Source organism: Nylanderia fulva, unplaced genomic scaffold, assembly GCF_048542155.1.
Source record: "Nylanderia fulva isolate GAGA-0341 unplaced genomic scaffold, ASM4854215v1 Scaffold2, whole genome shotgun sequence".
Taxonomy (NCBI): Eukaryota; Metazoa; Arthropoda; class Insecta; order Hymenoptera; family Formicidae; genus Nylanderia; species Nylanderia fulva.
In genome coordinates this window covers 1,798,069-1,812,602 of record NW_028190263.1, presented here as the reverse complement: position 1 = coordinate 1,812,602, position 14,534 = coordinate 1,798,069, and the positions used below count along the sequence as shown (strand labels likewise).

At 35.3% G+C, this 14,534-nt stretch overlaps 2 protein-coding genes across 2 annotated transcripts; both read left to right on the top strand.

Moving 5' to 3' along the window:
• Positions 1-455: 455 nt before the first annotated feature.
• Rtf1 (RNA polymerase-associated protein Rtf1) lies at positions 456-5,801 on the top strand. The gene is made up of 7 exons (XM_029321620.2): positions 456-791; positions 1,205-1,463; positions 1,554-1,961; positions 2,033-2,270; positions 2,350-3,076; positions 3,185-3,458; positions 3,608-5,801. The coding sequence occupies exons 1-7, from the start codon at positions 711-713 to the stop codon at positions 3,712-3,714; spliced, it is 2,094 nt and encodes a 697-aa protein (XP_029177453.1). The 5' UTR covers positions 456-710; the 3' UTR covers positions 3,715-5,801.
• An 897-nt stretch (positions 5,802-6,698) lies between these two features.
• On the top strand, positions 6,699-14,210 carry tsr (Cofilin/actin-depolymerizing factor homolog tsr). The gene is made up of 3 exons (XM_029321631.2): positions 6,699-6,930; positions 12,896-13,138; positions 13,408-14,210. The coding sequence occupies exons 1-3, from the start codon at positions 6,928-6,930 to the stop codon at positions 13,606-13,608; spliced, it is 447 nt and encodes a 148-aa protein (XP_029177464.1). The 5' UTR covers positions 6,699-6,927; the 3' UTR covers positions 13,609-14,210.
• The last annotated feature ends 324 nt before the right edge of the window (positions 14,211-14,534 follow it).

Genomic DNA, 14,534 nt, shown 5'->3' with positions numbered 1-14,534 from the left:
CTCCCCTTCCCAATGATGACTCACAAGCTTCGATTATGAAAGGTATAGATAGACGTTCGCGCGGAAATTCTGAAAGGGGTTAATAATCAAGGTTCATCCACATAAAAAAATAATATTAAATTAATAATAATAATAATGATGATAATGAATAATGAATATTATAATAATAATAATATGATAATAATATAAAAATATTTCGAATTATTTTACAACCAATAATCAAGGTTTATTTACATAAAAAAATATAATATAAAATTAATAATAATAATAATAATGATGATGATAAATATAATAATAATAATAATATGATAATATAAAAATATTTCGAATTATTTGATCGATGAAAAAAAGCGCGCTTCGCTCGACGCGTAAATTCCTCTGTTCTGATTAGTCGATCGAGTGCTTCCTCTGATTGGTTGATCGAACGATTACTCCGACGAGTACATTTTCGAACGTGACCCATGTGTGAAGTGCATTCTGAACGTTCGTTGATGGCAGCTTGTAAACGGTCGCACGTTCGTTGATGATATACACTTAATTGTAGTATTTTATTTCTGTACTCGTAGTTTCTTCCGCGCTATTTAACCGCGGATTCTCCAATTTCGTTGTCTCTCATATGACATTCGGATTTGGTGCGTGCGCAATTTTATCGCGAGACCGTAGCAACGGTTATTCACGTCTCCCCGTAGGATCACACACTATCGAAGAGGATGCCGAAGAGGAAGCATCAGGCACTCATCGACTCCGACAGCAGTGGAAGTGCGTCGGAGAGTGGCTCTGACTTGGATAATGTAAAAATTGAACCTTCTTAGCATGAGAGTTTCATCCATTCATATGTCACTACAAGAATTTTCATCTACTTTTTACAATAGGCGCCTTCAGCAATCGTTCATTTTTAACATGCATTGCACGACAAATCTTAAAATAATTTTACATAATGTATGGTAATATCTCTATTATACGAATACATTTTAAAATTAAGCGATATGCAAATAATGTTTGTAACATGTGTCATAGTTTGTTGATATAAAAGAAGAAAAGTATGACATGTTATTGCAATAAAAATGTGTAATTTTTTTATGGATAGACACAAGCACAAAATTGGAGACAACTATCATTAAAACATTATTGTTTTTTTAATGATTTTGTTTATAATAATTTGTAATTGAGTGTACATCATGTTTTCATATCAATTTTATATCAGGATCTATTATCACTGGCAAAAAAGAAGAAGGGAAAGTCCCAAGATGATTCACAATCAAATGAAGATAATGGATCTGTTAAAAAAGATACCAAGCATGATTCAGATACATCAGATTCCGACAGTAACTGGAACAACAAGAGTGGAAAAACAAAAAAGAAGAAAGTGTCAAAACGAAGTAAACGAAAGATGACAAAGTCTAGCACCGAAGACAGTGCCAGTGAGAAAGAAGCAGCGAAGCAACATTCGGAGCCAGAAGAAGGTATTGAAAAATTAAATCTATTTTATAAATGTATTTTTATTTTAACTTGTAAGAGTTTTGTTATAATTAACAACTGTTTTGTCATAATAGGTGAGGTATCAGATTCTGATGTAAGTGTTTCCGACTCTAGCCAAGAAGAGTTTAATGATGGGTATGATGACAAACTCATGGGAGATGCAGAGGATCAAGCCAGACTTGCTCAAATGACTGAAAAGGAGCGTGAACAGGAAATTTTTAAGCGAATTGAACAACGTGAAATTATGAAGACAAGATTTGAAATTGAGAAGAAACTAAGAATGGCAAAGAAACAAGAATTGAGAAAGCAAAAGGAATCAAAAAAGAAAGAAAAGGGTGGCGAAGAAAAACAAAAATTAGACAGGGCACCAGATCCTAAAGAAAGAAGTAAAGATCGTAAAAAGACAATAGAAGAAAAGCAAGATAAAAAATTCCATGCAATGTCATTGCTTAAAGCCAGACGCGAAGAAAAGAAAGAACGAGGTAATGTATCTTGCACAGTATTTATTTTTTTTAAACTTACTCTTTTCTAATGCTCTTTTTTCTTTGATTAGAGGAAAAAGAAAAACAGAGAATAGAACAGCAGCAACAACAATCAAAGGATATAGAGGAAGAAGAATTGGAGAATGATCATAAAGGAAACAAAACGAAACTTAAAGCATCCGATATATATTCCGATGACAGTGGCTCATCAGACAGTGGAGAGGAGGAAGAAGAAGTAACTAAACCTACATCTCAGCGCAGATCGTCTTCGAGTGAAAGTCGTGATTCGGATTCTGATAATGATAAAAAGTAAGTTGTTTATTTATTTTACATGCAAGATTCTTGTATCTTTCTTGAGTTATATTTTATATTCGATATCATTTTTCAGATCAATTACTAGTAACAAAACCAGACCGAAGAAACCAGTATATATCAGTACTAAAGATGACTTAAACAAGATTCGATTGTCTCGTCATAAAATGGAGAGATTCGTTCATTTACCTTTCTTTGACAGAGTGGTGCAAGGTTGTTTTGTCAGGATTGGAATCGGTAATAATAATGGTAAACCTGTCTATAGAGTAGCGGAGATAAGCGGTGTATGCGAGACAGGAAAGATTTATCAACTCGGCGGCACAAGGACGAATAAGGGATTGAAATTACGTCATGGTGTGCAGGAACGTGTATTCAGGTTAGAATTCGTCTCCAATCAAGAATTCACAGATTCGGAGTTCTTCAAGTGGAAGGAAACGTGCGCGCTGCAAGGAATTTCCGTGCCAACATTCGACGAAGTAGAGCAGAAATTAAAAGATATTAATGAAGCATTGCTATATGAATATAAGGAAGAGGATATAGAGAAGATTGTCCGAGAAAAGGAGAGATTCAAGCAAACACCCTATAATTATGCTATGAAGAAAGCTCAACTCATGAGAGAACGCGACGCAGCTAATTGCAGAGGAGACGACGAGACTGCTAGTCGTCTTAATCAAGAATTAAGTGAATTAGAAGAACGTGCATCAGAACTGGATAAGATGCGTACAGCAACAATTTCCAGTATATCGTATATAAATGATCGCAACAGAAAGAAAAATGTTGAAGAAGCTGAGAAAGCTATAATGGTAATTTTTAGGATATATTATGTCTATTTTACGTGTTATTTTTCGCTATAATACGCTATAATTAGCTACAGTAATTTTAATTAAATAGAAATTATTGTATACACACAGGAAGAGCTAAAGGCTAACAAAGGTAAAAAGGTCGACGACCCATTCACCAGGCGAAGTACTAAGCCAAGGATGGTATATAAACCAGATGATGAATCTGATGTGGTGAATGCAGTCCCAATAAATGACAAATCAAGTCCTCATCCGACTATAGACTCGGTATCATCTGCTAACGATAAAGAAAATGGACAGGACTCTAAAAAGAAGCAAAGCACAGAAGACCTGTTTAACGCCCATGATTTCGACATAACAATCGATTTGGAAGTTCCTATTCCAAGTAAGTTTTCACATCGTAAGAAAAGTATTATTTTTTAATTATAAACTTTTATTCAATAATTAATTAACAAAAAGGGATCGTGTCACTGAGAAGAGTACAATTGATATATTTATATATATATATATCTCAATGTATAATTTTATTTCTAGATAATCCTGTTAGTGTTTTACCGAAGCCTATTAACAACATCAAGGACACAGGACCTCGTCGATCGTTAAATTTAGAAGATTATAAAAAGAAACGCGGTCTCATCTAACAGTTCATACGTTTTAGACATCGTAAAAACATAAGATTAAGTTGGCGAGGTTGTCTTGTAATAATTAAAGAATTTAACTTCGCTTATCAAATGTTCTGGTTAATAATGAGAACGAAGATATGTTCTTATAATGATTGACTGAGAAACTAGATTATTTATATAAAGCACAGCATAGTATATTATATACTATATTACTATAGCGCGATTCTATCTGTTTAATACATTGAGTATTGGTGATGGTTTGCGAATTTCATACAAAAAGTTAGTTTCAATAGCTGTATTATAGTTATGTAACAAATAAAGAAACGTTAAAACCAAAAAACAAATCGATACCTGATAGATTTCAGATAGTTTCTTATAATTTTGCATCACATAGGCTAATGTTTATATTTATGTATGACATAAAAAACGTCGGTATCATTTGTTCATTATACCATCATAAACACTCAATGTATTAAAGATTTTTCCAACTGAAAAAGGTTCCAATGCTATAAGCGGTTCCTACTGTGTACTCTAAATCAATGATATTGCGATTTGTGCATGAAAAATAGTTTAGCCAAGTAATGATTAGAACTGTTTTTTTGATAGTTGCAGTACTTAAAGGTGATAGCAGATATACTGAGAAGAATGCGATTTTACGCTTTGTCTTACATGTTCCAATATCATCCATATATTTAAATAGAAAAAGAAAGAGAAAAAAAACATAAAAGAAATAAAGGTATGTACCTAATGATAAAATGAATTTGCCAAACTTCTTACAAAATTGTTTGTATGAAAAATGATTACAATGACAGTTATTAATGGCGCACAAGACAATTTTATTTTATACATGAAATAAGTATACTCTCATCAAATGATATAAGTTATCAGGAAATGAAACGTGTGTATAATTAATGTAGATAACAATGCTCCATCTCTTTTGCAAACATCAGTTACATTTACATCTCAATTGCATATATTCTATACATACTAATACTTGAAAGATATAGTTTTCTTATGAAAATTATTTTTATTTTAATATTTGTCACAATATATAACTTTAATATCTTTTTTTATTGAAAAATAATATGTGTAAATATCCGAAAGCTTTCATACAAGTTATGATTTTTATCGTTTTGAACTCTAGGCATTATAACTATAGTAGTATAACTAGTTAAAATAGGTTATTATATATTATAATTAGTATAATCTATTAATTACTTATTTTTTTATGAATTTAATATCATCGACAAAAATTACTTTGATCATACATTACGAATCGTAATTATATATACGACCATGACGTATAGGAAGTATGTGCTACAAAGTTATATATTGTAATTTACAGAACAAGAAAAAAATTTTGTTGCTTTTACGTTTCGTTTTTCGAAATTGTATATACATATTAGTACATTTAGAAATATTTGTATTTAAACGTAGATAAGAAATTTTATTGAAAAGGGAGGGAAAGCAAACCGTTTTTTTATTTATTTGATAATTGCTTGTCTGATTGAGAAAAATCTTGAAGGGTATAATCATATAATCAATGTCGAATATTTTGTGATTATAAAAAAACAATCTATATATTTGTGTAATATATTGTTTGTATGAAATATTTATGAAGCAATTATATAGAGTGCTGAATATGCTAAGATGACAGGCGTAACGTTTGTAATACTCAAATGAGTGATAAGGAATATAAATTGCAATTGTGTAATGTAAATTAAGCTCTTACATATATTATATTTTTAGTAATATACCGGATAAATATGAATATAGAATGCAATATTTGCTAGTTTGTATCAATAGCTTTTTAATCGATGATATGTCATGAATGTTTAAAAAAAATAGACTTTATATTATATTTAATTATGTTTCCTTTATATTATTGTAATACGTTTTATCATAGAAACATGCGCAAAAGTCTGCAACTATATTGGCAATATCATACCGTAAATCGAAATTATGTAGAAATGTATTATGTTTGCCTAGAAAACAATTTTTTTATAGCGAATATGTATAACGTCGATCTTACATGTACAAAGATTATTGTAAACTGTATAATAACTAACAGTATTAAGAAAAATATATACATATATAGAACTCTTTCTGCGCGCGTGCGTGTGATAGATAACTTGCATTCTTCATTTGTATTAGACATATAATTACATTCTATTATAGTAAATATGTGCTATTGTATTTGACGTAGAAGATTTTACAACATTTTCTCGTTATATAATTATTATAAAATTTTATGCATGCTGCTGATGCGATCTACTTTAAGACAATGTTTAGTTATAATAATATGAAATTTTAAAAGGCGCGAAAAATTTGTTCCGTCGTCGTGGGGCGCCGAGATGTCTCGACACCGCTTTTCGCGATCCGGCTTTACCGATCGAGAGAAAGAGAGAGAGCGCGAGGAAAATTCGCGTGAAGCTCCGCGCGCAGTCGCGACGCGTATGCGCGCGACAGATCGTTCGCTCGCACGTCGCTGCCCATATAAGGCAATTTCCCTACGTCCCTGACGGCGATTGGACCGCGCGACTCGGCACGTCCCGCGTCAATGACCAATTCCTCCCGAAACCTCTCCTCCGCGCGCGATTCCCACGCGAATCGATCTCGCGCGGTAGATACGATAACGCCGGACCGGTCTTATCGATCCCTCGTTATTACATTCGCGGCGATTTCATTCCTAAAACACGCGTACGCCGTCATCTTATCGCGCCCCACGACGGCGCTGACGTCATCGCGCGGGAGAAGCGCGACGATCCGTTCGACTTAATTTTATTTATTCGTCCGCGCGTCGCGCTGCGCGGGAAAACGCGTGTTCGAACAATAAAGAAGATTCGCGCGAGCAAAGTATTATTTGTTTTCTTTCGTTTTCGTAATTTTTAACGCAACCGCGAATTTTGGACGCCGCGCGCGAACAGGGCGCGGGTAACTCGGCTCGGACCAATCAGCGTCGAGCTGCGCGCGCACGCGTAGGGATACAGGATTCGGCGAGACGGAGAGAGAGAAAGAGAAAGAGCCGAGCCGGTCGCGAGAGAGGAGCCTCCCTTCCCGTTTCGCCAGCCGCGCGACCCCTTCGTACTCGACTACGGACACCGCGCCGCTCTGCTATCCCAGTGTTTCGCCACGGCCGAAGTACTCCGGGAAAGTGTCGAGTTGTAAAACGAGTGCTCGTTCACGTGACTCTTCTGCCCACCGGCTGCACGGAGCTCTTCCTACGGAAAAATGGTAAATATTCCACCAGGGGGTCGAGGCGCAGTAATTCGGAAGGTAGAGAGAGACGGAGAGAAAGACCTTCTCTCTTCCTACATCATTTTCCATGAAACGGCGGTGCCGACGCGCGACTCGGGCGAGGCCGCCCGGCGTTACACGACCAGGCTTTTTTTTGTGGTTATGGCCGCGAGCGGACGCGCCGGTCGGTCGGCCATTTCTATCTTTCTTTCGGTGCCTGCGGTTAGCTTCCGTTTGCCGGATAACGCCGGCCTCTCCTTCCTTTCTTTCTTCCTTCCTTCGACCGGAAGAATTTTCGGCATTCGTGGCGTATTCTCCTCTCTCTCCTCCCGCTACGCCGCGTGCGGATTCCGCGATCCTGACGGATGGTCGCTTTTTTCCAGGAAGCGTTATGATTCACTTCCACGCACCGAGACTTCCGAGAGCGCGTCATCGCTTGGAGATCGCCGTGAGATCGCGCTTTTCGTGAGAGTCTAGGTGCCTCCTTTTCTTTTTTTTTCTTTCCGTTCCTCTTCGGTCTCTCCCTCTCTCTCTCTCTCTCTTTTGTGTCGCCTCGTTTGCCTTTCCGAGCGACGACGGTGCCTTGCCGCAACCCGCCGATTGTAATCGGTGTAATTCCGACGCGACGTCGTTCAATCCTCTCGACGTACCTCGTATACGCCATGATCGGCGGTATTTACGCTTATTATCGTATCACGTGATAAAAAAAATTTTGTTCGGTTTTTTTTAACTATCGATTAAAGTGACTCTCTTTATCTCCTTTTTATTTCGTGATAAATTGTTCACATCTCAATTTATTCCGAGAAATATATATATATATATATATATATATATATATATATATATATATATATATATATATGCTTCTATGTTTATCAAAATTATTCCAAGATTATTTTCGAACGTCGTGACCAAGATTGACTCGATAACACGACATAAAAGGTAATGACTTGCCGCGAAGGAATGCCGATAATTCGATTCGTCATAACTAAACATAATCATTAACACCGCGTTTGTTCCGACACAGACAATTGAAGCGACCAATCTGAGTATTTATCGTCTCTCCGTTCCATTATCTTTCTATTATCGCGGAAAAAAAAGGTTGTTAACGCGCCTGGTTTCGACCGGATATCTCGTCTGCGTGCGTCAATCTCGGATTAATGTTTATCGCCCGGTGTTGTATTATGAAGATGGGCTCGAATTTAAACCATTTTTATTTTATTTTTATTTCTAGATAAATTACGATAATTAAATTTGCTTTTGTATAATTCAGTTTCTCCTCGGTTTGTCATGCTTGAAAAAAATTCAGCGCACTTGAAAATTTTTTTGTAAAAGTCTCTTTGCTAAACGCCAAGATTTTTACTGTTTTGACATTTTCATTAACCGAGAAAGCGAATAATTAATGCATTGCGCAACAGGAACGTGAATGCGAACTGCTCGCTCATTTTGACAAACACTCACTAGACGCCATTCGACGAGTGACTACTGTACTGTATATACATATATATATGTATATATATATATATAGAGAGAGAGAGAGAGAGAGAAAGAGACAGAAAACTGTTGTAGATACTCCCCTCCAGCTATCAGCGTCGCTACTTGGTCCTATTGTAAGCACGTCATACATAAATTCCGGTTTGCATTTCAACTCTCCTGAAACGTTGGAACTTTTTCATTGAAAATGCATTTGAAAGCGGTTTCTCTCTAAGAAACCTTATTTAAATAAGCAAACTTATTTAAATTTATTTTAATTATGCATTTTTTAAGAAAAAAATTAAGTCTTATGCTCTAGAATTTAGATAATAAATTTTCGACGAAATTTTTCACGAGTGTGAAGAAAAGTTGTAAAACAGCTGATTTCGAGCATTCGCCATCTGTCATTTTCGTTCGTTCGCTCGCGTAAAAAAAGAAGCGTTACGCTTTATTTATCTCGGTCAGCGTTTTAAATTTCGTTACCTACTATTTCTACCATTTGGCTCTATTTGTTTCTGTTCCGATATTTTGATAAAAATTTCACATATTATTTTGATTGTTCCCCCAAGTTTATCACAAAAAAATTCACAACGATGAGATAATATTAATTTCCATCGACAGCAAGAAATTAAATCTATTCTCAATTATTGCATCATATTGCATTTGCTGCATGAAATGAATAGAGAGAATGAGAAATTTGCAGATATCAATTTCTATTATCGCACCACCATATTAAATTTTATCGCCTTATATTACTATAATCTACCTTTGAATCACACCGAGATCTATGAAAGATATTGCAAATTGCATTCAGATCTTATTAAACAGATTTAGTTTAACTGATCTTTATTTGCAATATTTTAATATATGTATAAACTAGTATATATTATAAAAAATATGGTACGATTACACAAAGACAATTATTCGGCAATAACTCTATTAGTGATAATATTACAAGTTTTTTTTATTATTAAGTAATATTTATACGCGATATGTTATTGCGTTGGAAATTATTTTCTCAGTGCTAATAAATATTTGTTATTTCGATATTAAATTATCTACAACATTGATCGAGCTATTCTCTCGCATGTTTCTCTGTAAAATCAGATGTAGTAACTGTAACTGATGTAATGATAGAATAAAAGGAAAAAAAATGGAAAGAGAAGTCAGCGCAAAATGGCAAAATAACAAGACGACCGACGATAATGGAACATCTTACTTTATGTATATTTGCGAAAGCCGCAATATCGCGAATAAATACGGCGATGGTCACATTCCTTTATCAGAACCACTTGCGGTTCGCACGGTGTATAAATAAAACCACGACTCGCGCGCTATCGGATCACCGTCACGACTATGCGATCCCCCGTCCGTGCGATTAAGCACGACCTTAACCCTCTCGCAAATGTGCATCCTTTTGTCGACGCCGATCCTCCTCCGTAAGAATTTACATGTTCACGGAGCGATGACGCTGTGGCATCGTATAACGTGTAACGTGGTGAATGTCAAGCGATTTTCTATTGTATTTTCCGAACAAATGCAATTTATCGTGACAAACACGTTCTCTTTATATCGAAAATAAACTCTCTTTATATAAAATCTTATAGCAAACGATTTGTTAAGAAACGCGTTTACAAAAAGCTTTACGAAATTTATATAAAGTTAAATTATATGAAAAATATATAGTGTATGTATACGAGATAACGATTTAAATTCGCATAAAGATTTATATTATAAATATAAATTTATATTACAAATTAAATGTTAAATAATAAATTATTATAATTATAATATTATATAATTAAGTATAAATATCTAAATTTGTTTTATATATTAATACTTGATCTTTTTTTTTTAATTAGCCAGGACACTTTGGGCGCGGAAAGGAGAAGGATCGGCTCTTTTTTTCAAAACTGTCCCCTTTTCCGATCTGCTAACTCCCCTTTAGTGTGTCCCCTCGTTCTTTGCTGCGCCTCGAAGATGACAGTGAACTAGAAAGAAGAGAGCGATGCGCGGAGAGCGGTCTGTCGTACAGCGAAGAAGAGAGAGGGAAAAATTCAATGAGCCTGTAAGAAGGAGGTCGGTTATTTTCTTGCGGGCTCCCAGGGACTCTCGAAGTTCACTGACGTCTTTTACGTCCGCGAGCGTGGCGGTTAATTAACTTCTCGCCTTTATGGACGGTCTTTCGCGGAAAGTAGTAGTATTTATCGCGTCGTTCCTTGAAATGACGCGCGACGTTGAACATTTATCGGCGAAAGATTTATTTTTGAACAATTTTTTACACGACAAGTAATCGTTGAATCGATCAGTTTCGTTAATTTTTATTTTAATTACTTTGCTAATTTTTCCCTCACTCTCGTAGACGCAACACACATTTTCTCAAATTCAGAAGGGATGTAGATTCATTCTTCGAGACGCTCTAAAGTCCTCAGGTCAGCTAGGGATGAATCATGTTCCGTGTGACCTTGTGTGCGGCCTGAGAGGGGTACAACACGCCCCAGAAGAGGGAGTTGCTCCCCCGTCATCATCCCTTTAACCGGCAACCCTTGTCGCCGCCCCGTTAGGATATCGACCGAAGAATTGCATCCTCCGCGTTCGCTGGCTGCTCTCCAACAGTCGCGTTTCTCGCTTCCTCGAAACGCGATTCGAATCCTTTAATGGTGTAGAACGAGCGACGATGCATTAATATTCAGTATCGGCTGTATGTATTGATGACGAAGCCGAATATCACTCGACAATTAAGTCAGGAAACACCTTAAACAAATTATAACTGCGTTTAAGCATAAATCTTTTTACAAATTTTATTTTTAAATATAAAATAATTTTTTATTAATCTACAGACAGATGCAATATTCTCCAGAAAATATATAGATGTCATCCATATAATGTAACAGTCCAGGTCCAAGTGATGTATCAATCTCTCGAGTACCAATTTCATTTTCATGCATTTTCTGGAAAAGCAATCTGTGCTGAAATAATAAATTCGATTAATAAAAAACCTGAAGGAATACTCTATATTTTTTAAATAAAAATCACAGAATAGAATAAGGGCTGAGAGTCGGTTATTATGGCCACAAATTATTATTTATTACAATAAAGATATTATTACACAAACGTTTCGGTCTTATTTAGACCATCTTCAGTGTAAAATTAATATTGATACAATGAATAAAATGAATAAAAGACGCATATTACAACAAAATTCGCATACGAAAATTATTTTTTTATTACTTCCGGCCAAATTAATGACAAAAAATGCAGAGTCATGGGATATAATCGGTAACCGATTTGACTAGTTGACAATAAGCACGAATTATAACCATGACTCTGCACTTTTTATTCTCTTAATTTTTGTCGTTAATTCGGCCGGAAGTAATCAAAAAATAATTTTCGTACAAGCTATTTGCGTATGCGAATTTTATTGTAATATGCGTTTTTTTATTCATTGTATCAATATTAATTTTAGACTGAAGATGGTCTAAGTAAGAACGTTTGTGTAATATCTTTATTGTAATAAATAATAATTTTTGGCTATAATAACCGGTTTTGGCTCACAGCCCTTATTTTATTTTGATTTATTAATCTTGCGAGCCTTCTGATTTAATTTAATAAAAATAATTTTCAACGCTGGATATATTTTTTGTATAAAAGTTGAATAATCACAAATGTATTTAATTTCATGTATCTGGAAAAGCAATCTGTGCAGAGATAAGATTAGATTAATAAAAAAAACTGAAGGATATTACTCTATATTTGAAAATAAAAGTGACTTTCAATGTTGGAAACATTTTTTATACGAGTTATAAGAGTCGAATAATCACGAATGTACCCTCGCTCTATGGAGGATAGATACTCTATACCTTATTACCGATTATAGCATTACATCAATTTCTGCGGCGCGAAGAGAGGAAAGACGATCGGCTAAGAGAGTTCGTAGCGCGCGGCACGTGCCCGAGAGCCAGGGGATAACTTTAGAAGTGGATCGCCGGATCTCTTTTAGCATCGCGATTCGCGCGTGGGAAGAATTTATTTCGGTAGCGAGTGTCCCGCGTATTTTGTCCTCGCGAAATAAGCTTAAACGGCCCGACTGACAGGGCTGTGAATGCCGGCGTATCGCATCGATGCGTGAAATACGTCCTGCTGTCGATCAATCCGGTTATCTGTGGCGTGATACTATCAGCCGAAACTAACAGTTGTGCTGAAATTCATTTTTATGTGTAGCGTCGTATGTCAAATAGACGTTGAGGAATAAATTCGCGGCTTTTATATATTCAGCCCTCGTTTCGAGCAAATCTGAAATAAAACAAGATATTAAATTCTCTAAGATTTCTTCCTCAAGAAAAGTCTCATAAAACACAAGCAATATGAATGTTAACATTAGCAGTCCTTTTGGAAATCTTATAGACTAAGAACCGATGTAAACTAATCACTCAATCTCGTTTTTCTCTGAACACCTGCAATAATTAATGCCCATTTATATTTTTTCTAGGCATCTGGAGTAACAGTCGCAGACGTTTGCAAGACAACGTACGAAGAGATAAAGAAAGACAAAAAGCACCGATATGTGATCTTCTATATCAAAGACGAAAGACAGATAGATGTCGAAGTCATCGGACCTCGCGATGCGGCTTATGACGCCTTCCTCGAAGATCTGCAGAAGGGTGGCAGCGGAGAGTGCCGTTACGGCCTGTTCGATTTTGAATATACTCATCAATGTCAGGGTACTTCCGAGGTAATTATACCATGAATAATAGATTTTATTCTCTACAATACACTTTTTAAAGGTATATAGGATAGGGAGTCTAAAGAAAATCAAGCGGAAATATCCGTTATCTGTTTTCCAATTTTCAAGTCTTAATTCTCTTGGAAATAAAGCGTCGTACAAAAAAATTTTATTCGACTTATTTTCAAATGAAGAATCACTTGTCAATTATACGTTTTCTGATTCTGCATAATAAATATTTTTCGAAATATTAATTTTGTACTATTTTTCTCTTACAGGCATCCAAGAAACAGAAATTGTTCTTAATGTCGTGGTGTCCCGACACAGCCAAGGTCAAGAAGAAGATGTTGTACTCCAGTTCCTTTGACGCTCTGAAAAAGTCGTTGGTCGGTGTGCAAAAGTACATACAGGCGACGGATCTATCGGAGGCCTCCGAAGAGGCTGTCGAGGAGAAACTTCGAGCTACCGACAGGAATTAGGAGTATTCCAATAAATCCCAAAACCTATTACGAGATAAGAGGAAGAAAATCAAGTGGAATACGATACATTGTGAATTAACTTCCCAAAAACAAACAAAAAGAAAAAAAAAGATAAACAGTAATGCTCTATACTGTCGTTGCATCGAGGGTTCACATTTTTACACATTTTTCACTTTTAAAGGAGACCGATTATCAAGTATTTTGCGCTACATATGTTAGTCACCAGGGGAACGTAAGCATTATTATTAGCAAAAAAAAATGAACAGGAATGAGAAAAGAAGGATAAACAAGGGAATTATCCCCTTTCATACCGCGGACGTTGTGTGAATCTGTCTGATATAATATTAATATTATATACTATTATTATTATAATTATAAGATAATTGTACAAGAATACAAAACAATTTACAACCAGTCAAGCAGTAAGAATGAAATTATTATACTTTTTTTCTCACAGACTGTATAACATTTAAATTAAATTCATTTCATTATGACTCCTCGCTATGTCCTGTTAGTAAAACCCATGACATTTCCAATATATTTCCGCACAAAACCGAAACAAACTGGAAAAAATGTGATAAATAAACTTTGAAAAAAATTAATGTAGATTTCAATCTTTTTATAACGTTAACCGGACAGAATTGATATTGATTTATTAGAGCAGATTCTGCACAAGGTAAAGTTCTTCTAACTATTCGACTGACGGTACGACTTGTTCTTCAAATGGTAAAAACAAATTCCTTTCTGAAATATGTGACATAGAATTTACTGACACACTATATTTGCAAATGTTACTTAAAATTTAAAATCCTGTTACTAAATGTTTAATTTGTGCGAATTGCTTTAATCTCAAATTAATCGCGATTAAACTTTTCAAGGTAAAATAAAAAAAGAGATAAAAAAATGTATGTGTTGAATATTTTTAC